We start from the raw sequence: 23,639 nt of genomic DNA on the forward strand, positions 1-23,639 counted from the left end.
CTCCTTTTGGCATTTTGGTGAAGAGAGGAAAAAGGACAACAGATGGAAAATGGGATTGCAGCTCCTCCTGTTCCTGGGAGCAGAAAGCCAGTGCAACACAGCCCTGGTTCTGTTTCCTTCCTTCCTTCACAGAGAAGTTTAGGATTCCATCACAAAGTAAAAGTACAAAACTGCCTCATTGTCCTAAAAAGTCATGTAAGAATCTGAAGTAATTGTTTTGCACAATCAAAGTTGATGAGAGGTCTTCCCACCAAATTCACAAGCAGCAGGACCAAGTCTGTACAATTAAAATGGGAGCTCCAACATCAAAGGCAGGAAAAGAAAGGGCACAGCATGAGCTCATGGGATTGTTTACTATGCAACTGCGCTCTCCACATTTTTCAACCTTTTGCTTGGATCTCATTTTCCTTTGAACTCCTGGCAATGTGCATGTTTAGGCCCACTAAAATACATGATGTTTTCTAACAAACTACAATACAGACTAGATCAATTCTTTAATATCATGTTTTCCTCTTGAACACCGTAATGAACCACTTTATGCTTGCTTGGATATAAAATTAACCCAGGCACTTGAGCATTATTTCAGAATGTTCTGCATTCTAAACTGTCTAATTTTGCTGGGAATATGACAGGGTTTTCTCATCCATAAAGGTGAACATAGCCCAGATCTAAACAGAGGGTACACAGCTACTTTACTGTGAAAATACTGGGTGAGGTGGAAGCACACAACATTTTGATGGATATTAAAGAGAGGCCACAATCACAGGCACTTTTGTCCAGGGAAATGAAGAACATGGAGTATGCTGGTGAATCTGAATAAATAATTTCTTAAGGAAAAGCAGCTCAAGAAAATATTTTAAAGATCTGAAAATCCCAGCAACAAGACCACCACTGACAATGTGAACCATTTGCAGTTACTGCTCCAGCTACTCTCTGCCAGTGACTGTCTGTTATGGGCAAGTGTTTTCCTTGAGCACAGGAATAGTGTATGGTAACAGTCAGAGACCTCTTCTATTCTGTAAAAAAATATCTCAAAATTATTGGGAAGTTTGTGATATCACAAGGTCCTTGTGATACTGGGAGACAGACCTTTATGTAATTTACAGGAAATGCTTTTAGCAATTTTATGACTACAATTTCTATAAATATCTGTTGTAGAAAAAACACAAGGACAAAGGAAGCTTTCTCAGAAAAACAATAAACTATCATAGGCTGACTACACTTTGCAAAAACTATACTCAGAAGTTTTGGTTTATATTTTGAAGAAGTAACCTGCAGCCTTCTGATCCTCCTGGGCAAAACTCTGTTTTTCTAAAATATGCCTATTGCTGGATTCCTCTTCTTCTGTTAAATCCTTTTGATTCTCTTCCTGGGCTGGACTAGTACTGTTTTCTTGTACTTCTTGGAATAATGTTTGATCCTGGGCAGAACTGTGGCCTGTGTTTTTTCCCATGTTTGGGACTTTTGGGAGCAGGTTTTTGGGGACAGGTATTTCACAATGCTTAATGCAGCTACAGCCTTTTTCCAACACCCAAATAAACCATAAAAGTGCTCTCAGCTTTTCTACAATATTTCTGGAGGGCCCTGGATGGCAGCCATAAGGGCTGGCTTTATTATCTGTGAAGGACTGTTGTGAAGATTGGTTTGAGCCTCAGCCCAGACACCTGAGAAAATTTCCTTTCCCATCACACTTATGAATCACTGTGTTAAATATGACAGCAACTTGTTAAGGGTGGAGAAGATAAAAAAATAGCATGTAATGACCAGGAGCACTTCTCTCAAAGTTAAGCAATAAACAAAGTAAAACGATTTGAAGCTTCCTTCTGTAATTTCAAGGTTTGTGTCTCCAGTACTAACACCCCATGGGGCAGACCCTGAGCCCTGTCTCTCCTCCCAGGATAGAAAAAGCTGATGACTCAATTCTGAACAACCCTTCAGCCAACCCGAGCTCCTTCTCTCTTCTGGCTCCTTTAGTAAGCAGCCCCCTTTTGGCCATTATTCCTCTTCAATCATTTCCACCTCAAGACCCAATCTCCCCCTAAGACCCTCCTTACTGTGATTCCTTCTCTCTCTTGTTTAATATGTACATTCATGCCCTAAAGCTAAAAGCTGTGAAAGATCAGACCAGTCACTCCAGGCCTGTTTTGGCTGGATGAATTGGCTCAGGTTTTTCTTGTGTTATAGTAATTGCGTAATTCCTCCCCTTTCTCATGTCTTTTTATTTTTTTAACAGAAATTTTCGAAATATTAATAACTTAATGAAAATCCAACATCTTCCAGATGGCTTCCTCAAACACAAGAATTAATCCATTTCCCTAGGTGAAAGGCTTTGGTCTCCAAGGCTCAGCTCAGACCTATCTGATACAACGCTCTTGTGTGAGGTAAGTTTCCTCTCCAACACTTGTGCTCATTTCCTGGAGAAGGCCTTTGTTTCCCTGCTCTGTGTTTGCTGTGTGGGCTACAACTCCTTATCAGCCTTTTCCTCCCTCTGACCTCCTGTCTTTTCAGCTTCTCTGGTTTGCATCTGTGCCTGGAGCTCCTTTGCCTTCCCAGATCACAGAATTTCTATTCTCCTGCTCTGGGATTGCCCCACTGCTCCTTGGCTCAAGCTGTGCTCCCATGTGCAGACTGTCTGAAATTGGGACTAGAGATTACTTTATGAAAACCAGGTGACTTATAAAATTAGACAGTCAAAAATACAGGCAGTTATAACACATTTGTGACTGTTACAACCTCACTGGGGAAATGACTTGAGTGGGTTTTTAAGGCAGCAGGCAAATAGCTAGTGCTTCAAAGACAAGTATCATCCTGAAACTTATTACAAAAATTAATCAGCATTTCCTACAAATGGCAAGATGCACAGAATAGACCTCTGGATTAGATACCAACTCTTTTGTAAATGGTTTTACAGAAAAAAATAAAAATGGATACTCAATTTAAACAAAAATTAGTAGTGTATGTGGAGGTGAGAAGGACAAGGAGAAAAATGGTATGGGCAAAGGGAGATTAGGTTGTTGAAAAATCCCCAAATAAACGTGAAAGGTGACAGAGCAGAGCAATAGGAGACTGAGGACTACACAGGACAGTGCTATTGCTCTGACAAAAATAAGTAGAAGGAATAAAAATCTCTTTTTCTAAGAAAATAAGTCACCATGTAAAAATGACATAATGGCTCTTGTTTTTTTTTTCTCCCTCCCTCCCTGCAAATGCAGTCTAGGAGAATGTGATTACATCACATGCATCACATTTTCTGATGGAAGTTACAATGCTGTTACAAGATACTGCCATGACACTCATCCCACTATAACTTTCTTCAAGGACCTCATAGAGCAAAACTCCAGAGTGTAGTAAATTAGGCATATTTTGTGTCTCTTTCTTGTCTTTGATAGGGGTGAAATTCAATCCTGTGCATATTTTATATGGCTCGTAATAACACCCACTCATTCATTGCAGAAGAGGCATTCTATTGTCCTCCTGTGACACTTCCTTGGGATTGCAAGTGGAAGATGTGTCACTGGGACTTCCCTTTGTTCCCCTGCTCTGAGCTAGACACTTGTGGCAGGTGCTGTGCCTCACAGAAACAGATACTGTAGGTCACAGCTTGCACAAGTGGAGACAATTTAAGTGTCTGGCTTGGGTTTGGCATCTATCACTGCTGCTCGAGCACAGGGGTTAATCAGCAGCTGTCAAACAGCCCTGTTCCAGCACTCCTTGGCTGGGTGGTAACTCAAAGCTGTGGGATGACAGCCAAAGCTGAGAGAAGATTTCAGTTCTTGATTTCAGCCTTGTTTTTCCCTTTTATTTTTCCTTTTAGAGCAGGAGAGAGTTGCAGTCGTTACTGCAGGCCTGTGCCTCTACCTGCCCCTTTAAGGATGCCCTTCTGGCAATCTGAAGACTGTCCTTCCTGGGAAAAAGAAACAGGAGGAAAGTGGAACTGTGATAACCCATTAATAAATCCAGTCTGATGAGAAGCAGCTGAGGGAGCTTGGGGTGTTGAGCCTGGAAAGAGGGAGGCTCAGGGGGGACCTTCTCACTCTCTACATCTCCCTGACAGGAGGTTGGAGCCAGGTGGGGGGTGCTTTGTCCTCTCAAGTAGAAAGTGACAGGACTAAAGGAAATGGCCTCAGGTTGCACTGGGGAGGTTTAGATTGGATATTATGAAAAAAAATTCTTCCTAGAAAGGTTGTCAAGCATTGGAACAGGCTGCCCAGGGGAGGGGTTGTGTCACCATCCCTGGGGATATTTAAAAGATGAGTGAGTGTGGCCCTTGCAGACATGGCTTAGTGATTGTGTGAACTTGGCAGTGCTGGGTGAAGGATTGGACTCGCTGATCTCAGAGGTCTTTTCCAACCTAAATAATTCCATCCTTCCATGCTATAACTTCAGACTGCAGACTGCCCAGCTCGTTGAGATCTTTACCATGACTGCTGTCACCAGGACTCAGATTTGGCACTGCTAAGCTTGCTCTGGCACCTGTGTGCTGTGTTGGAGTTACTCCTGCATGTTTGGACATCAAAGGCTAAATGGGAATAGTGAAAGCCATGCTGTACATTGTAGCAGCCTATGAGGGTACATAGATGCCTGTGCCCTTTGTTTTTCATGGACTGGTAAGAACTTGACCCATGTGCCAAGTACTTGTAAAAGATGAATAAAGAGCTCTATACATACAGCACACACAAACACCCCCAAACATACATTCTATATGTGTGTATGTTGATACATGAACTTAAGGAACAATGTAAACCAAGGCCTTTTTCCTGCTACTAAAGCAAATCATTGAATAATAATCCATTACATAAAAGGAACAAGCTTCATCTTGAGAACCATTAATGTCACTTTTCTCCAAACTCCTCCATGAATGTTGTTCCAGGATATCATGGCAGTGCTCTGCCATAATGTATCTTTCCAATTTCCAGTTTAAGCACATCCACCACCATTTTGTGCCTATTGATGCTGAGCAGTGCTGCTTGTAAGCTTTAGTCATGAGCTAAATATAACTGTGGATTGTCTGTACTGCACTGCTGATTTTGTTTGAAAGGAAGACAGAGATTTAGCAGAACCTAAAGTCAAAACTAACACAGAGCTGTGCAAAAGGAATTTGTATGATGGCATTTGCTTTATCCAAATTCAGTCATCAAGTCTAAGGTGGTTGTGTGTTTTCCCTTCACAGCTATCAGAAAGCTGCTGGCACATCTCCAGGGTTTTTATCACTCAGGCACTTATTTGAGGATCTGATGAACTGTTTCCCATCAGTGCCTGCTTCTTCTTTTCCACAGATTGTCAGGTGAATCTGCATCAGCAGAGTAGCTGAAGCATGCACCTAAAAGCAGATGAAATGAGCCTCTCCTCACTGTTTATGTTAAAATCCAAAAGAATATTCCAGTCAATGGCACTTGGATTTTTCGCTCATTGAGAAGAAAAGGGTTCACAGAGAAGTCACCTGGGATGTCAGAGAACTGTTTTAAAAAAACTAAACTCTCTAAATCTGGTCTTTATCAACATGTCATGAGACAAAAAATAAACACTGAAAGAAAAACATGGAATGTTTAAACCATTTTTCTTTCCCCAGAAGCAAGTGGCTTTTAGAATATTCATTGCACAAATTGCTTTAATTACAAATTGGAACAAGAATAAGTTTTGGAATTCTGATTTCACATGACAGAGCTCTGATTCTATGGTGAAAAAATTGCAGAAACAGGAAATTTCCTTCCTTCAATGATGTGTTGCTCTCTGCCCTTACATCGGACCAATTCTATCTTCTAGAAGCTTACTGAAAAAGTATGATCTTTCAGCAGACTAGTGTGTTTAAACAGAACTATTGCTCTCCCTCTTGTTGGTGACAAAAGGTAGTGAGTGGAGACTGGGAGTTCCTGCATACAGCAGGAGCTCTGGAATAACTATTAACATGGATTTCTGAAAAAGAAGGAATTTGATGTGAAGGGCCAAAGCATAAGGACAAATTAGATAGAAGAAGATATCCTGATTTTCCAGTCTGGGCTGGAAATAACACAGATGTAGAAGTGAAAAAGAATAGGAAACATCGCATCTGTAAACTATTCTCTCAGTGTGTGTTTTTGGGAGAGTGTCAGCTAAAGAATTCAACTTCTGGTAGGATAAGTATGAGTTACCCATGCCCAAATTTGTGGGTAATCAACTCACAAATCTGCTGATGAGTTAGTTAAATGTTGCTTCCTTAGAAAAAACACTCAGGTTTGCAAATAAATACCTTTGATGATACACTTTTGCAACTCAGGGACGTGCTGGAACACATTCCCCTTCTCTGTCACACATTCCCCTCTGCACCTTCTGATGGGCATATGCAAGTCCAAAAATGAAACAAACTATTCTGTATTAATTTCTTTGTGGTGTTTCCCTCTGCAAACAAAAAACTTGTAGTTCTTTGCACATTTATCAGGAGAAGTAGCAATAATATCAATTCACCATCCCACTTAGAATGGGAATTCAGAAATATTTTGTCAGGCCAAAAATCCAATCCTCTGTTTGTGTCTCTAACTTCATTGGCTCTGAAAGCAGAACAGGAGCTACTTTTCCTCCTTCAGGCTGAGATTTTGGTAACAGTTAAAGTGGGAATACAAAGTCAAAATTTACACTTGTAGCCAATGACTGAAACAGAAAACTCATATTCTGCTGCATTTGTGGGAGGGAATACACTGTGGCAAATTGAATAATCCCCAATACTTTAATTTCTTAGGAGGGAAAATGTAAGGCAGTCAGGTGCTTCTGAAGTGCTCACTCTGTTGTTTGGCTCAGTTTGTTGCCTCTCTAGAAAACCTGAAGTGTATTCTTGGCAGCAGGCATCAGTGCCCGAGGGATAGGATATACAAGCCTGCAGGAATGTAGATAAACATCTAAGTTCTTACTCTGCATAACAACAACAAAAAATAATCAGTGAAAGCCTTCAAAGTGCTGCCAAGAGGCCCTTCTTCATAGCCACAAGTACCTTACTAAGAGGAGAGCTTATACTTCTAATTGAAAATATTTCATATTTAATGGATCCAATCATAATTCTGACTTTTTTTGACATTAAAAAAAAAAATCAATAGGATTTTATTTTTCTGGGGTCAAGCAGGGAGAAATGTATGTTCTTTCTAGTACTGGGCAATATTTTCCTTGTAGTAATGTCTAATGGTTTTATCAGTTGTTACTTACATAATAATTACTGTTACTTTTCAGAACCAAAAATGCAGAAAAGATTATTTTGTATAATTTAGTAGCTTGCTGAGAATAATTATACACTTCACAGAAGCATCTACTGACTAGAAGTACATAGAGTTCAGTTGGTATAACTGAAGGTGATGGTGTGTAATTGTCAGGGGAAATAGTTTTATTATAGAATTTTCTAACAGTGGTTATTTGGTCAACTCTGGCAATTCCACAGATGTACAGAATGACTGCCCTTTGGGAGTGCTATTTATAAACTCAAAAGCATCTGAACAGTACTCACAAAAAGGCTGCTAGTATCAAGAAAATTAATGACAATCTGACATTGTTGGAGGATGAAGAGAGAAGAGGCTTTGTGCTGAGCTTCAGGCGTGAAGTGTGTTTGCACTGCTCTCTGTGGAAGTCTGGAGTATTGATGGGAGCACCCTGCTCATGGCATTGTCAGCCTCAGCAAATCAATACAGGAAAATGTAAACTTACAGGTAACCTCACATCCCTTTCTCCTAAAGGCTCCCCAGAGAAAAAGATATTCTTGCGTCCTGGGGCCTTCAGGGTGTGTCTTTACTTTACTTCCATTAAAAAATAATCCACAACAAAACCGCAAAACCCACCCCCCAAGACAAACCCAAAATAGTTCCCTAAGTGCTAGTAGTTTGTGCAGTTTCTGCACCTAATCCACCTTTTGGTGACAGACTGGTTTTATTTGGAATTTTAAGAATTCCAGTCAGACATAGTTCAACTACAGGTTCACACTGCTGTAAAGACTAACAATGCCCTGCTTTAACTTTTCCTGCCGGATGTCGAAACTGAACTTACTGAGCACAACCATCAGATGAGCACCAGAACCAGCACAGGAGTGAGAGAGACAGAAAGAGAAGTTCAGTGTCAAAGACTGACACATTCTAGTTGCTGTGTCAGTGCCTCAGCTGGTGTTGGCAACCACAGCACAGCTTCCAGCACAAAGGGCCTGCACAGGTATCAGTGACTGTCTTTGAATAAAAAAGCACTTTCAGTTGATACCATCATCCTGCCTGTGGCACAGAAATGCAGGCACATATATAACGTGTGCACTTACTGTGATACAAGTAATATGTATCAAATGTTTTAATAAAACTCACTGACTTTTGAGCAAACTTTTTATCTTCTGATCACTTCAAGTTGGGCTACATTGCTGTTACTGATGGAGTGAGGGGAAAATTACATTTCTAATGCTGTATGTTTTGTGTGAAGTCATCTCTGTAGAAAAAAAGGCTTTGTATACTGCTCACAGAGCAAGTGTGAGAACTCTTACAACAACAACAAGCAGCTTCCCGTTGCTTTTATTTTGGAAAGACAAAATGGCTGAAGGCCACAGCTGTTAATTTATTCAGATGCCGAAGGAAACCATTAGCCCATTGGACCCTGAAGATGAGATTCCTTTGTGCTAAATGTTAATATAAGGAAATCCCAAACAGGGGCTGCCAAAGCGACATAATACAAATGCAAAATGCCAAATGTACCTACAAAGGAAGGAGGTAGATGGTTGTTTATTAGAGAAGAGAAAAAAAAAATCCAGTGAAAAGCAGAGTTTACTTTTTTCTCCTTTTTTTAAATACAGTGTGATTTACAAACTGTGATATGAAAACTCTACTGTGTTCAAATCAAACAGAATGTCTTTGAAACACACAGGTGCACATATGGTTGTACTGTTAATGACTGCATGTCCACGTGAACTGGTTTTTATCAGCATAATGCAGATGGAGCTGCTCCACACACTCCCTGCTGTTTGCAGCGTTGTTTTAATTAGTTGTAATAGCCCAGTATAAATGAATTGCATCCTCAGAAGAAAGGTCAAAGAAAAAATATAATAGCTGTCATCAGGGTAGGCAACTCCTCTTTCAGATTGCTGCTGTAATGGCCTCATGGCAGAAACATGATTAATCATTGCCTGTTCTTAGCCTGAATTTCACAAATATCTCCCTCTCCTCCAGCTCTTTTCTTTCAAGATTCAACAGTTGCAAGTATTTTATTTCATACCTGTGCAGGAGTGACATTTCCAATACTTCATTCAGAATTTAAAAATATTTAGTACAGGACAAGCTGTCATACAACAATGTTTGAATCACCATGGGTCCTGTTTGAAGAATATATTTTTATGTCATAATGACACCACAGAATTGAAACTTATCCTGGCTCCCTGTCTTGTTCTCAGCCCAGTGAAATAGAACTTTTGGCATGTGGCAAAGAAATGACATGAGGAAAAGGAACAGTACGCATTAGTCAAGGCTGATTATAGCAAAGAGAACGTGATTGACTGAGGAGGTTGATAATAGTGGAGGAAATAGACAAAGAACTGTTTAAACAAAGGACAGGGGAATTTGTTTCCACTGGCTGACTTTCCTCTACTTTTCCAATTAAGATTTTAACCAATACAAACCCAACCATGTTTGTGGTGTTGTCACAACAGTTTCCAGTTAAATCAAATCAGGATAAACTTCCAGTGTCCATATAATTTCCCTCATTTTGGTTGCTTGCTTGCCAAATGAGTCAGAATACAAAATAGGGTTGGTATACAAAGTCATTTGCAGTTATTTGCAGACCACTTCTTATAGAGGTCTTACAGATCAGCATTGACCCAGATTCCATGGTTTGAAAAATATGGCACTAGGACTTGATTATTTCAGCAGCCTGAAAAATAGCTCCACAAATTCCTTAGCATCACTAGCTGTATTCTGGTGATCCTTGCTGTGTCCAGCTGGTGACAGTTTTTCACCATGCTTTAGCAATCATCTGCAAGGCAGACTCTGACCAGTTGCTCTTGGCCTGGCTGGAGGGAGCTGTGCTGTACCCAAAGGGTCCAGCCCGTGACCCTGTGTAGCTGCTAAGATGTCCCTAATGGAGTAGGAAGAACAGGAAAAACAAAGTTAGCTTTGCTTCTTTGAATAAGGATAGAATCTGAGAATCATTAAAGTTGGTAAAGTCCCCCAAGATCATTGAGTCCAAACTTAGATTGGGCACCACCATGTCAGGTAAACTAAAGCACTGAGTGCCACATCCAGTCTTCCTTGAGGAGTTCCAGGGATGGTGACTCCACAACCTCCCTGTGGCTCCTTCCAGTGCCTGACAACCCTTTTACTGATGAATTTCTTCCTGATGCCAATCTGAACATCCCCTGGCACAGCTTGAGGCCATTTCCATTTGTTTTGTCCATCCCCCACCTGACAACTCCTGTCAGGGGTTGTGCAGAGGCAGAAGGTCCCCCCTGAACCTCCTTTTCTCCAGGCTGAGCCCCCCCAGCTCCCTCAGCTGCTCCTCCTCAGACCTGTGCTCCAGACCCTTCCCCAGCTCCCTTCCCTTCTCTGGACATGCTCCATGTAACCACCTCCACAACAGGTAAAAAGAAAAAATAGGTTCAATATTAGTATGCAAGCTTCTTTTCCCCCTTGCTTGAAAATCTGCATTTTGATACCATTTTTAATTACAAAAAAAACCTTCACTGTGGTTTTATATTTTCTGCCTTATTTTTCTTAATAAGAGTCCTGCCTCTTTTTGTGGAATAAACTGATTCACTCTTCACTGATTATGCAGTAAAAGGAAAAGTACTTTGTGCATTGAATGAATGCTTTCCCAATTTGTATGTTTTTAAATGAAATATATCTGCTACTGCTTCAAACCAGCAGAGGGAGTTTGCTCCTCCAAATAATTTTCAAACTTCTCAACACAATCCCATTTTTTCAGTGCTGTTGTTACCTGGCAAGAACTGCTGCTGAAAAGAAAAGGTGAAATTTTACCATCCAGAGTGTTTAATTCCTTAGTGCTAGAGGCTGCTTGCTTCTAGTCAATTTTTATGAATAGAACTTTGCAAGAAGTTGCTGCAATGAAAAATGCATTAGAGAACTAAAAAAAAAAAGAAAAATCAACCCAGCTGGAATGTCTGGGAGCAAACTATTTGGTTAAAGCGGAATGTACAATTATTGTAGTGCATGTGCCACTCAAAAGTGCATGAAACCACTGTGTGGTAACAGCTGACACACTTTTTTTTTTTTTGGGGAGGGGGGGGAAGTCAGTTCCTTTATTTTTTGCACTCTAGAGAGAAGCTTTCCAAGTTCCTGGTTTTGGTTTCTTTATTTGGAAATACTGGAGTAATTTTAAGATGACCACAGTGGCAAAAAAGGTCAAGTGGAAGAGTCTCATTATAACTAGGTATTTGTTTTTGTTTTTATTTTTTTATTTTTTTTTATTTTTATTTTTATGGAAGAAAATAAATCAGCTCTAGTGGTGACAAATTGTATCATTCTTATCTTGTGTTATAAACCTGCATAGCAGGAACTATACAATGATCTCTCTTGTAAAATCTGTATCAGTTACTGATGTTAACAGTGGATATTATCTTGATCTGCAACAATGTCACAACTTTTCCTCTCTCAAAAGCAAGGTAGAAATTCAGATATTCCATTAAGCTCAATCATAAAACAGTTAAAATGTTAATCTTTCATTTTAAAAAGTTTCCTTGAACAAATTTGTGCGACAATTGTGTTATTTTTGGGAACTTAATTGGATTTGAAAATACTCTGAAATAAATATGACCTTTTATAATTCCATAGAGTCAGAATATCAATTCTCTATGCCTGGAACTGAAAGGAAGGTCAGAATAAAAAGCAAGAGCCAGTGTTCCCTGTATATCTGTCAAAATATGAGTAAAAATATTTCTAAAGGACTGCAAATTATTGACTAATATTCAAGGGAAAATGGCTCATTACAATTTTCTGCTTTTACTGAAGGGGAAAATGAGGAAGGAACTCATTTAAGGTGATGTAGAAGGCAATTTTTGGTAAATAAGCATTTAGCACATACCAGACATAGAGCATAGAGAAAAGAAATGAAGTAGTCACGTGATTTAACAGTTGAGTGAAAATAGTCAATAGCCTGGCACAGATGTATCTTCTTTACATGTATTACAATTGTCAAACCATATGAGAATGCTAAATACAGGTCCTCATGCTGCTCTCAGTCACACATGAGCAGATCTTGCACTTTTGCAAACCTTAGTGCCCGTGAAGTCTTGTCAAAACTCAGCAAAGCGTGGGGCAGACACAGCTGCCAGTGCCACACAGCTCACAGGGCACAGCCCAGCTCTAGACACAAAACTGCTCAGGCTGCAGGGGATGGGTTCAGCAGCATTGCAGGCACTCACCCACAGAGAAAGAGACTTGGGCTCATCAGCCACGGGGCTCCCTCAGGAGCCATCCCATTTCTGCCTCACTGGTACTGGAAAGAGGATGGAGGCTGAAGCGCAGGACCAGCAGATGCTGGTGCATTATCATAGGAGCAGATGGACCTGGAATAAAACTCAGGTTTTGTACTCAGGCTGCTAAAAGCTTTATGCTAGTCCATAACTTCTTAAAGAGTTATCAAGGCGTGTTGAAATAAAACACAATTTCACAAAGACTGTATCTTACCTTATCTTACGTCCACAGCGTAAGAACCAAGAACCAGGGCTTTGCTCTCCAGCCTGTTCTAGGCTGAACGGAACATGAACATGAACATGAACATGAACGTGAACATGAACATGAACGTGAACATGAACATGAACATGAACATGAACATGAACATGAACATGAATATGAACTGGAACTAGATTTGTGCAGAGTTTAGCTTTGTGGCAGAGTTTAAAAAAGTAAAAACTGCTACCTCAGAAAAAATTTATAATTCCTGTTATCCTTTATTCTTTTTTTTCAGCATGTAGCTTTGATAGTAAAAGGGTTTTAAAATCATGGGGATTTAGGGTTAACAGGAAGGCGAGCTTGGTAGGCCCTGGAAAGATGGGTGCCTTGGGTACATGGGGAGCTAGTGCTTGCTGGAGCTGCGCTGTGTGGCTGGTACAGGATGAATGATGTGGTTGTTGGATGTGATGATTGTTTAGTAGTTAGATATAATTACTGTTTGATCATGAGAGTAATCATGAGAGGCTGTGGTTGGGGACCTGGGGGGGATCATAGGAAACTCATGTCGATGTGTGCAGTGGGACAATGTAAGTTTCATGGTTAGTGTGTAAGTTATATAACGATAGAATATGGAGTGCGTTCAGCTCGGGGGCCATGTCAGAGTCAGAGTTGGGTTTGTACCCCGACTCCCAGAGCTCTTAATAAAAGCACCTGCATATAATCATATCCCGTGATTACGTGTGTTTCTGAACGCTAACAGCTTGACAAGGGAAGTGGAAAAAAGTGATACATTAGACAGATGAGGATAATTCATTCTCATGGAAGTTACTTTCTGAATTTTTATTGGAAGAGATTTCAAACACTAAGGCTGATGTTTCCTTTCTGTCCCAAACCTTCTCTTCTTATTAAGTACTATAAACCAGTGCAGGAGGGTTGTATTTTATAAAAAATAAATTCTCCTTTTAAGGGTAGCACCATGGGGCCATTTATCAGCAAAACACTGTACCTGCTTCACGGAAATTCTGACTATGACTTGTACATTCTCAGTTCTGCAGTTGAAAAAAATGGAAGCACCTGCCCCAAATTATGGTGAAGCAGATAAAATACGATAATAAAATATGATAGATAGTTGTTTATACACTCAGATTTCATGTTTTGTCTTTAGTGCTCATGATCTGACTCAATTTCCCTTTCTGTGCCATGAGAAAGATGCTAAGCAAAAGCTGACTCCTGGAAATACTTGACATTCTTTTCAGGCTAATTTTGTCCTGAGCTTGGCTGAAACAGCTCATTTGGAACCACTCATAAAAGGATGTCTGCAGCAAAGAAGAGGGAGTATTTTCACTTCAGAGAGCCCTGCTGTGTTATATTCCCTGATTTTCATCAAAACCAGACCATGTTTACATGTCCTTTTGGCCTCAGGGTCAGAGTTTTTTCTTTAAATTGCTTCAGTTCTAAGTAGTTGTTTCACTCATTCCTGAGTTTCCCACAAAAACCTAAACAGTGGCAGCCTGATATAGCTTGGAGCACCTTCCTACATGCATCTGAAATAAAAAAACCACACCCAACAAAAAAGACCCTCACCCTATAAACTCTTCAAAAGCAGTGCACAAGCCCACAAACACGTGCATGATGTTAATTATATTGGCCAAAGGGAGGGTTGGTTAGTTTGGAAAAGTCCTCTCAGATCATCCAGTCCAACCTGTGACCAGGCAGCACCATGTCAGCTAGACCCTGGCACTAAGTGCCACATCCAGTCTTTGCTGAACATCCCTCCAGGGATGAAACTCCACTGTCTCTGAGCTGCCCATTCCAGCTGTGAGAGGCTCCATCAACCTGATCCCCCTCAGCGCCCTCAGCCTTTCCTTGTAAGATCTATGTGCCAGACCCAGAGGAAAACTTTGTGCAGGAAGCAGGGCAGGGATGTGGGGTGGCCCCAGCAGTGACGGGAGTGGTGAAGGGGTCGGTGCTGTTCATGAGTCCTTGAGGCCAAAAAGGCAAAAGGATCCTGTGTGCATTAGGAAGAACACTGCCAGTACATTGGAGGTGATCCAGCACCTCTGCTCAGCCCTGCTGAGGCGTATCTGAAGTGTTGTGTCCTGTTCTGGGCTCTGTGAGAGACACAGAGCTCCTGAAGTGAGTCTAGTGGACACTATGGAGAAGATGAGTGGAACATCTTTCTTACAAGGAAAGGCTGAGGGAGCTGAGGCTGTTCAGCCTTGAGAGGGACCCTCAGCCCTGGGTGTCCCTGTGAGCAGGGAGGGTCAGAGCAGGGCCCAGGCTCTGCTCTGGGACCAGCAATGGCACCAGAGGAACGGGCAGGGACTGATCCCAGTGAGCTCCACCTGGACATGAAGAACTTATTTCCTGTACAGTGACCAACCACTGAACAGATTGTCCAGAGAGGCTGTGGAGTCTCCCTCTCTGGAGATATTTCAAAAATGCCTGGACACCATCCCATGTGCCTTGGGTAATTCTGCTTGATCAGGGAGGTGGAACCACTGTGGTCCCTTCCAACCTGACCTATCCTGTGATTGTGCGAAGGGGGCCATGAGGGATGTGAAGGGGGTGATGAGGGGAGTGACGAGGAGGCTGATGAAGGGGCTGTGAGGGGAGGTGAGTGGGTTATGAGAGCTGTGAGAAAGCTGATTGGGGAGTGATGAAAGAGCTGTGAGGGAGCTATGAGGAGGGGTTTGATGACGGCGGTGAGGCGAGCAGCGCTTGCTGAGGCGCCTAAGGGCGGGGGGGTCTAACGGGGGGGGGGGCGACAGGGGCATGAGGCGGGGGCGGGGCGGAGGGGCGGGGCAGGGGGCGGAGCCTGGCGGTGACGTCACCCCCGCCTGGCAACGGCGTGGGGGCGGTGGCGGCGCGCGGCTCTCGCGGGACTTGGCGCCCCCCGCCGTGGGAGGGGCGGAGCCGCCGGTGCCCGAGCTCGGCTGAGGCGGCGGCGGCAGCGACGGGACGGGACGGGACGGGCGAGCGGCGCCTCTGCCCCGGGCCGCCCGCGGCTCGGAGCCGCCACTTCCACGCCCCTAACGTCACGGATGGAGCCGCAGTGCCCGGCTTGAGCGCGTCGGCGGGACCCGGAGCCGCTCCGCCGAGCCTGGGCGGGCGGTCGCAGCATGGGTGAGCGCGGTGGGGAGAGCGGCGGGACCGGCCGCCTCTGTCCGCTTCTACAGGGCGCTTCGCCGCCCTTTGTCTGAGGGGAGGGCGCGGGGCCCGGGGCAGCCCCCGAGGAGGCGGGAGCGGTGTTGGCAGCCGGGGAAGGCGCTGCCGGCAGGTGCTCGGGGAGCGGGGAGCGCTCCCTCCTGCGAGGGGCCGCGGCCGCTCCGTCCCCCCGGGCGGTCCCGGGGGCTGCGGAGGGGCCCGGGCTGGGAGGAGGCGCGGGGGGTTCCGTGGGGCTCGGTGGGGACAGCGAGGTGTACAGCAATGCCTGGTGCTGCTCGGAGGGAGTAGCTTGCTGAAGCATAAAAGTTTTTATGGTTAAATCCAGCCTTTTCCCCCTTTTTTTTTTTTTTTTTTTCCACTCGGCGTCAGTTTGAGCTGCGCCTTCGCCCATTTCTCCACCAAGGCGGAAGCACTCACTTTATTTTAAAGAGAACGAGTGTAGAACCACTGGGAGTGTTCCTGTGTTCAGGATGTTCCAGCTCAGGTTCATACTGGAAACAGTCAATTGTGATGGGTCTGGTTTTTAATGTAAGCTTTCGCACAAGGAAGTCTCAACGAGTGAACTTGAAACACCACACTTGAGTGCTCTCTTTGCTGATAGCGACTTCCCCTTGATAGAGACATTGGACCTCACTGGGGTCCAAAACGGTGCGCGGATCATTTTGTCTGTCTCTCATACCTCCACCCTGCTCTGCTGTGCTGTGCAGCACCGGTGTACTCGTGGAGGGTGTGTGCTGGGCGCGGGTGGCAGTGGCTTCAGTGTCCTGTGTGCTTGTGCTGCTCTCTGCAAACATGCTCCATCAGAACAGGAGCAAAACTTTTTAAGTGGAAGGATACCTGGGTTTTGGATAGCTTCTCTGCCTCCCCGTTGTGCATAAAAATGAAGAAGTGCACGGTGTGCAGATCAAACATGCAGTTAGTGAAGCGAGAACGCTCCTCCTGGCTGGTGTTGTGCTGATTATCAAGATCTGCTTTCAGTGTGTTCATCTCAGTGGAATTTGTCTTACGGGTTCCAAAGCACACTTAAAATGAAATCTGAAAATATAAATGAAATTGGTGATTTAAATTCTGGTAGAAAACAAACATCTCACTTTTAGGTGCTGTTTGTGGTTATTTGGAATAGGTAAGACTTGCTCTTAATTTCTTTTTGGGCTGCATTGTTGTATTTGCGAGTGAGAAATGTCTGCCCAGGTCATTGTAGTGGCCTGTGATGGTGGTTCTTAAAGCATAAAGGCTTAGTGTGCTAATTAAACATATTGAACTCAGGCTGTAATGCTGAAATGAGAACTACCCCAGAATTGACCTATGGTAGGTTTGGGCTATTAAAATCCTTAGTCTATTCAATTAGTATAGTTAGAAATACTTTATAGGGACTGAGTCCAGTTCATGATTAAATATGGTTATTCTATGACATGGTTTTATATATTTTTATTCTTAAGTTTACTTTTCTAAAGGAAATCTTCTGCTGATGACCATAATGAGCATGTTGTTACTGTTGTAGATATGACTGAAATGAGTGGGTGCACATACTGTATTGAGTATTGCTGTTGTGTGGGTTATTTATTACCATAACAATTTGTGTGTATGTGCAGTTACAGAGCAGTTCCTGCAAGGATAGTGGCCAGGCTCTAGAAAGGATTGTATAATAATCCTATAGCCTTTTAAACAGATTTTCTCTGAAAGTGTTGTTCTTTATTCAGATTTCCAAGTATTTCTTGATTGTGGCCAAAAGGGGCAAGGAATATACAATAAAGCATCACTAAAAATAAGAGTGGAAAAAGAAGCAACTGTAGCTTGCTCTGCACTCACTGCAATTAGTAGTTGCCTCACTATTTACCTTGAGAAGTCATTAGTTGATTATTTTATTACTGGTGTCATGGTAGAGCTGGTTCTTCATAAGTGATTGTCTTTTATGTCAGCTTGTGGAAGGGATTTTACATGTAAGAGGCAGCTTAGAGGGGAGTGTTGAGGTATCTTTTATGGACTCAAGGATTTTTGAGATTTATAGAGAAGTAAGAACAGTCAGTATGACTCTGGAGGAACCAAAAGGAGAAGGTCAGAAGTACAGAGTGCCTTGGAAACAAGTTCTTTCATGTTCTTCTGGTGGCTGGAAATTAATGTTTCAAGAGCACGTGTCATTCAGGCATCTGAAGGAAGGGGAGGGGGATGTGATCAGAGGTGAAACACACAAGAGCATATAAAGTTATGGGTAATGTCCACTGTAACTTTCATTAGAATTCACCCTGTCATTATAATTCTCTACCTTCTCTGCACTAGATTAATTGTGTGTGTATGACTCCAGAAACAGCTTGATAAACAGATTAAAGGGAAAAAAAATGTATTCAGATGTCCTAGGTTGAGAAGACCTTTTGGTGTCTAGGGTTGATATTAACTTGGAGAGATTAGCTTCCAGCTGATTGTCATATGGCTTTATAACTAAGAAGGAAACATTCCAGCAGCAGCTGATAAATCCACTGATGGTCTGTTACTATCTTCTGGCTACATGCATTCCCCCCCCCATCTTTTTTTATTTCCAAAAATTTGTGCAGACTTTGGTTTGTGGTGCCCATGGTTAGTATATTTAAATTTGCCAAGTGTTATCTTCAGGAAAAAATATAATTTTTGAATGCTTTAAGAAGCCAGATACACTTCGTCATTGCCAGCAGAATAAGTACAAATATCTATATCTACAGAGTAAGTTCACTGAACATTAAACTTCTGTGAAGCCTTTTGCTAGCTTTGTGTTGTCAATAAAAAAACAATCTAGAAGGTTTTTGTAAGCAGACTTAACACTTTTGACATATTGCTGTGGAGACAGTGGCAGTTTCAGTATTCATCACTAGTATTCCAAGAACCTGTTAGAACATTACTTCAGGATTTGTTCTTCAATTCAAAAACAAACAAAAACCCCTCACAGAACAACCCCACAACCAAAAATCCACTCCATACACGCCTAAGCAAATGGGATAGGATAGATGAAGACTCCTGCTGCTGCTGCTTTTACCAAGGAATGTGTAAGGTGGGATGTACAGTTGAACTTCAGACTATTGTAGAGTAAAATGACAATCAGAAGTTCAAGTTGTTCTCATCTTGTGTACTCAGGTACTTGATGAGCCTGATGTTGAGCAGCTGGACTTGTGGTGGTCAGAAAAGTGGTTTCTTACTACTATTTTCTTTATTGTAGATAAAACCACAAGGGAGGGTGATGTAAAATTGACTCTGGAAGATATGTGCCTAAGCTACTGGGAAACCAAATTACAGTAAGTGGGAAGAGTTGATGGATCCTGACTTTGGGTCAAGATAGAGCAGAAATCACATCAAAAGATGCTAGAGATTCTGTCAGCTCAGCTCTTGCCTTTTTTTGTTTTTGAGTTTTTTGCCCCCAAGAATGTAAGAACTGCTGTGCTGAGAGTCCTGACTGTGGAGATAGATAAGGAGGAAAAGGATATGGAAGGCAGGTTTGTAGTGAAAAGTGTTTTTTTTGTTGTTTTTTTTTTTTTCTTTTAAAAATACCCAAGTCTGGCCATAAGTGATTTATGAACTTCCTCAGAGGTGTTTGTGGTTTCATCAGATCTTTTTTTATACATAGTTCAAGTCCATGGTTGTCTATCCCTAAGGGGCTCAAAAAAGCCTTGTGGATTTTGCCAACCACGGTCTGTGACAGTGGGAATCCCTGTTTAGCATATATGGGAATGCATGGGGAAAATATGTCCTTTCAGCGTGGGTTTTTTTTTGCTCTAAAACTGCTCCTTGCTCTGCCAGACTTCTTTGTATTTTTGAGAAATGTGGGTGGTTGTTTGGTGGCTTCATACTGAGAAATCTCTCTATATGTACTTTTGTCATGTGCCAGCCATTCCAGGTGCTGGTCACCTTTACTGGATAGTTATTTTAGTATTGATCATGTTTTCATCCTGTTGAAAAGAGCTTTTCACGTTATTCAAGAGTTAACTTCATGCAGGGGTGGAATTATATTTACTGTCTTGATTTCTTTTGTTTTTCTAACAGTTCTTAAAGAACTTTAGTTTCTGCTAGGTAGGACCTTGCCCTTGAATTATCTCCACCTTCACAGGCTTTCTCCACTGTCTGTCTGTGCTTGGTTTTTTTTTTCCCTTAGTGGGTTTTTGTTGCATAAACACAGGAAATGTGTGGTCAGGCACACTGCGCTGTCTGGGGCTAAGTGAGGTGGCTGCCTGGTCTGTCCTGCTCTGGCTGTCACAACTCTGCTCTTCCCATTGTTTTGCTTCCCTTGAGATGCTGTCACATATGACTGCTGGTCTGGTAGTTATTTAACGTAGCTTGATAAAAATTATTTGTTAGGAAAGAGCAGCAATGAAAATGCTTAAAGTGACTAAAATCATCTTGACAGAAGTAGTGAGTCAATCAGGTGAAATTTGTTGCTAGTGGGTCTGGGGTGCAGCAATTTCTATCAGCTGTGATTGCTACCTGGGCACTTAAAATCTGTTCTGGTCCCCTTGGCAGGGGTTTAACCTTTTTCTTCTCCTCCTTTTAAAGTGGGTATTTGTCTTTTTTAAACCGCATCCTGTATTTTGTAAGGTAGTTAAATTCCATTCTGCTTTTTCTTTCCATAACGTTGCTTTTTGTTTCTACTCTGAATCGTGAATGTGCTAATAATGCTCCCAGCATTCAGTGGAGGTGGTGCTTGAGCCTTTGCTGTCCCTTTCTTTGCATGTCGGGTGGTGAGGAACAGATTTCCCCAGTGCTGTGGTGGTGGGAGCACAGCCCTGCTCGAGCATCACGCATGGCTGTCCTGGTGCACTGGTGACAGCAGAACTGATGCACTAAAACTGCCTTTCCAGTTGCCTCTTTTCTGGTGAGAACTCTTGCTATGTTAATAAGTGTCCTTTTACCCTAAATTATTCCCTGTTTACCAGCTTAAACGTCAGACTTCATTTCACCAGCACTGCTATTTACTTTCTGTCTAATGCCAGCAAGAGGTTTTGGGTGGGATTGTATTTTACTTTGCTACTTCCACACAGAATTGACTTTCTTCATATACAGTCAGTATGAAATACTTTTTAGAAATCTTGAACTAAGAAAACAATGCATTGTAGATATTTTTGAACAAAAATTTAAGTTTTGCCACTGCCAGAGTCCTAAATCAGACTGAAGGAAAAATCACAGTATGTGTCTGTCTGCCAAATGAGTTAAATCTTTCCACTTTGGGGTGATGTACACTGTACAGAGTATAATATGAGGTAATTTAGAGTATTAAGTTCACTTTTCTTAAAGGAAAATTTATTGCCTATAATATGCTCATGACCCTGAGATTGGCTCAGCTCTCAGAGCCTGGTGCTAAAAACAGCAAGGTTATGAGTTTAGTCCCTGTATGGGCCATTTATTTGAGTTGTACTCAATGATCCTTGTGAGTCCCTTCCAACTCAGAACATACTGTAAATTCTGTATTAGGCCAGGACTGCTTTCAGCAGAATAAATTAGAATATAGTATTTTGAATAATTAAAAAAAATGAAGCATTTTCCTTTAATTTAAACAGTTTGCACAGTGCTGACCTGTGGTATTACAGATGAGAGCTGCAGTTGCTCTCCACTTAGTGCTGAAGAACTTTGTGATACCAAATTGAGTTTAAATTAGACATTGTTGTTACAGAAACTCAAAATGAATGCTATTGCTTTCATTGTTTTAACTAGGTAAAGTGTTGCTTTAAATTATTTAAATGGCTCAAGATTGCACTGTTTCTTAACAGTAAGTAAATCACTGTAAACATGGTACTTTTTGTCATTAGAGGCAGATGGTTTTGGAATTAAGCAGTGCTAGGCAGTCTCATTATTTTTGCTTCTGCAGCAGCTGTGAATAGATTTTTGTGGATGGGAGTTATTAATGATTTTTACTTTAATTTTAAATAAGGCAGTTTTGCTAGAATTCCTGGAAACTTGCCTGACTTACTACTTAAAGAAGACTTTAAAGTCATCAGTTTCTGCCTCTTTGATGAAATTAGTAAGTGGTCAGCCTTTGTCAAATGCTTTTGACTGTGGATATAGTTCGATCTTTTTATGCTGGCACTGAAGTTAAGTCTGAGCCTTTGCTTACCTCTGATTAGTGTGCATTATTCTCTTCCCTTGCTTTTGTGAGGCAAATAATCTGAAACTTGCCTGTCTTCCTGAATCAGCTTTCAGCCAGGCTGGCTGTCCAAAAACTGAGACTGAGCTCATGGCTGCAGGAGGAGGATAAGGATGCTGCTGACACTGATACCAGCTGCAGCACGCTTACAACATTTGTCAGTTTGGCCCCAGTAGAAATTTTTTGTCTTCCAGTTTTGGCTCTTCAGTTCACTTGTGGCTTTATTGGTAACATACCAGTATACCATCATTCCTCTTAGTGTGTTTTTATTTCCCCAAGTTGCACTGTTTCTTCATTTTTTGGAAAAATATAAAAGCAAACTTTTCAGAATGTTTCAAGTTGTTTCTTCTCAATGCATCTTTGTCACTCGGGGAGAAGTGTCTCCATCTTTGCTGTGTGAAGAAATAAAACCACTAGTTTAATGAAATGAGGAAGAATCTCATCACTTAACTCTGAGCTTGTATCTTGAGCTATGAACAGATTTGTTTTTAGGCTGCTTTGCATACAATCTCCCTTGTCCCAAAGTCACACTGTGGGTGCAGTTCCAGGCTGTGCTTCAGAGATAACTCCAGGCTGCTGCTGGCCAGGGCCCGAGCCGTGCGGTGCCGTGCCTGGCCCGAGCCGTGCGGTGCCGTGCCTGGCCCGAGCCGTGCGGTGCCGTGCCTGGCCCGAGCCGTGCGGTGCCGTGCCTGGCCCGAGCCGTGCGGTGCCGTGCCTGGCCCGAGCCGTGCGGTGCCGTGCCTGGCCCGAGCCGGGCGGTGCCGTGCCTGGCCCGAGCCGTGCGGTGCCGTGCCTGGCCCGAGCCGTGCGGTGCCGTGCCTGGCCCGAGCCGGGCGGTGCCGTGCCTGGCCCGAGCCGGGCGGTGCCGGGCGGTGCCGTGCCTGGCCCGAGCCGTGCGGTGCCGTGCCTGGCCCGAGCCGGGCGGTGCCGTGCCTGGCCCGAGCCGTGCGGTGCCGTGCCTGGCCCGAGCTGTGCGGTGCCGTGCGGTGCCGTGCCTGGCCCGAGCCGGGCAGTGCCGTGCCTGGCCCGAGCTGTGCGGTGCCATGTCTGGCTTGCCCTGGCTCCTGTGGCTGTGAGCCCTGCTGGGAGCTGACGAGCTGGCTGGTGAGGAGAAACCCCTGTGCCAGTTCTGCCATCATGTTAGCAAGATGGATGGCCTCACTGGCTGCAGTCCTTACCTCCCGGGCAAGAGGGTGGATGAGACTGAATTTCAGAAGTCGGGGAATGTAGAGTATTTTTCCTTTTCCATTTTAACCTGCAGATACTTTGCACTAGATTCATGCTACAATTTCATAAGTTTCTTCAGTGTGTCTATATTAATTGTTCTCCCTAAGTATTCATGATCCACCAAACTGTTTTTTTCACAGCATTCTTTTTCTGTATCTTTAAAGGGTTTTTTTATCCCTCTCAATCCATTTTAAGCCAGCCAAATGTTCCTTTTAAACTGTACCTCTAATTTGCAATTTTTTTATTGATTTAATAATACCTTTAAAGAGAAAATAGATTCTAAACAGCTAGAACCTGTTACTGAGATGCCTTTTGTATTTCTGTAGGTGGTGGTTTTGGTTGTTCTCAATAATATGTATATCTAGAGAAGAGGACTGAGCACAATATGTAAAAGTATGCACCTGTTCTTCTGAATCCTGAATTTCTGCAGTTGGGCAGGGCTTGCAATGTTCCCATCACTTAAATGCTTTTATGTAGTTTGGCTTTTTTAGCACTATCATCCACCAGTAAATACAAGATTAAGTAGAATAAGCCTGCCTAAA

The 23,639-nt window shown here is 42.7% G+C and overlaps 1 protein-coding gene and 1 long non-coding RNA gene across 12 annotated transcripts in view; both read left to right on the top strand.

Moving 5' to 3' along the window:
• The window catches only part of LOC116183509 (uncharacterized), a 52,808-nt gene extending 40,178 nt beyond the window's left edge, over positions 1 to 12,630 (top strand). For 5 of the 7 annotated variants that reach the window (XR_014953538.1, XR_014953534.1, XR_014953539.1 and 2 more), the window contains exon 3: positions 2,234 to 12,630. This is a non-coding gene — a long non-coding RNA (uncharacterized LOC116183509). The remainder of the gene's footprint in view (positions 1 to 2,233) is intronic. The other 2 variants (XR_014953535.1, XR_014953536.1) reach the window with 2 other exon arrangements.
• Positions 12,631 to 15,533: 2,903 nt separating this feature from the next.
• Positions 15,534 to 23,639, top strand: part of CD2AP (CD2 associated protein) — a 76,226-nt gene continuing 68,120 nt past the window's right edge. For all 5 annotated transcript variants that reach the window (XM_085574452.1, XM_021529764.3, XM_085574454.1 and 2 more), the window contains exon 1: positions 15,534 to 15,731. Coding sequence is in view for 2 of the 5 variants with exons in the window: in XM_021529764.3 (XP_021385439.1) it covers positions 15,728 to 15,731 (4 nt within the window). In the remaining 3 variants the exon portion in view is untranslated. The remainder of the gene's footprint in view (positions 15,732 to 23,639) is intronic.

This window comes from Lonchura striata, chromosome 3 (genome assembly GCF_050655825.1).
Source record: "Lonchura striata isolate lonStrDom1 chromosome 3, ASM5065582v1, whole genome shotgun sequence".
In the NCBI taxonomy this organism is placed as follows: domain Eukaryota; kingdom Metazoa; phylum Chordata; class Aves; order Passeriformes; family Estrildidae; genus Lonchura; species Lonchura striata.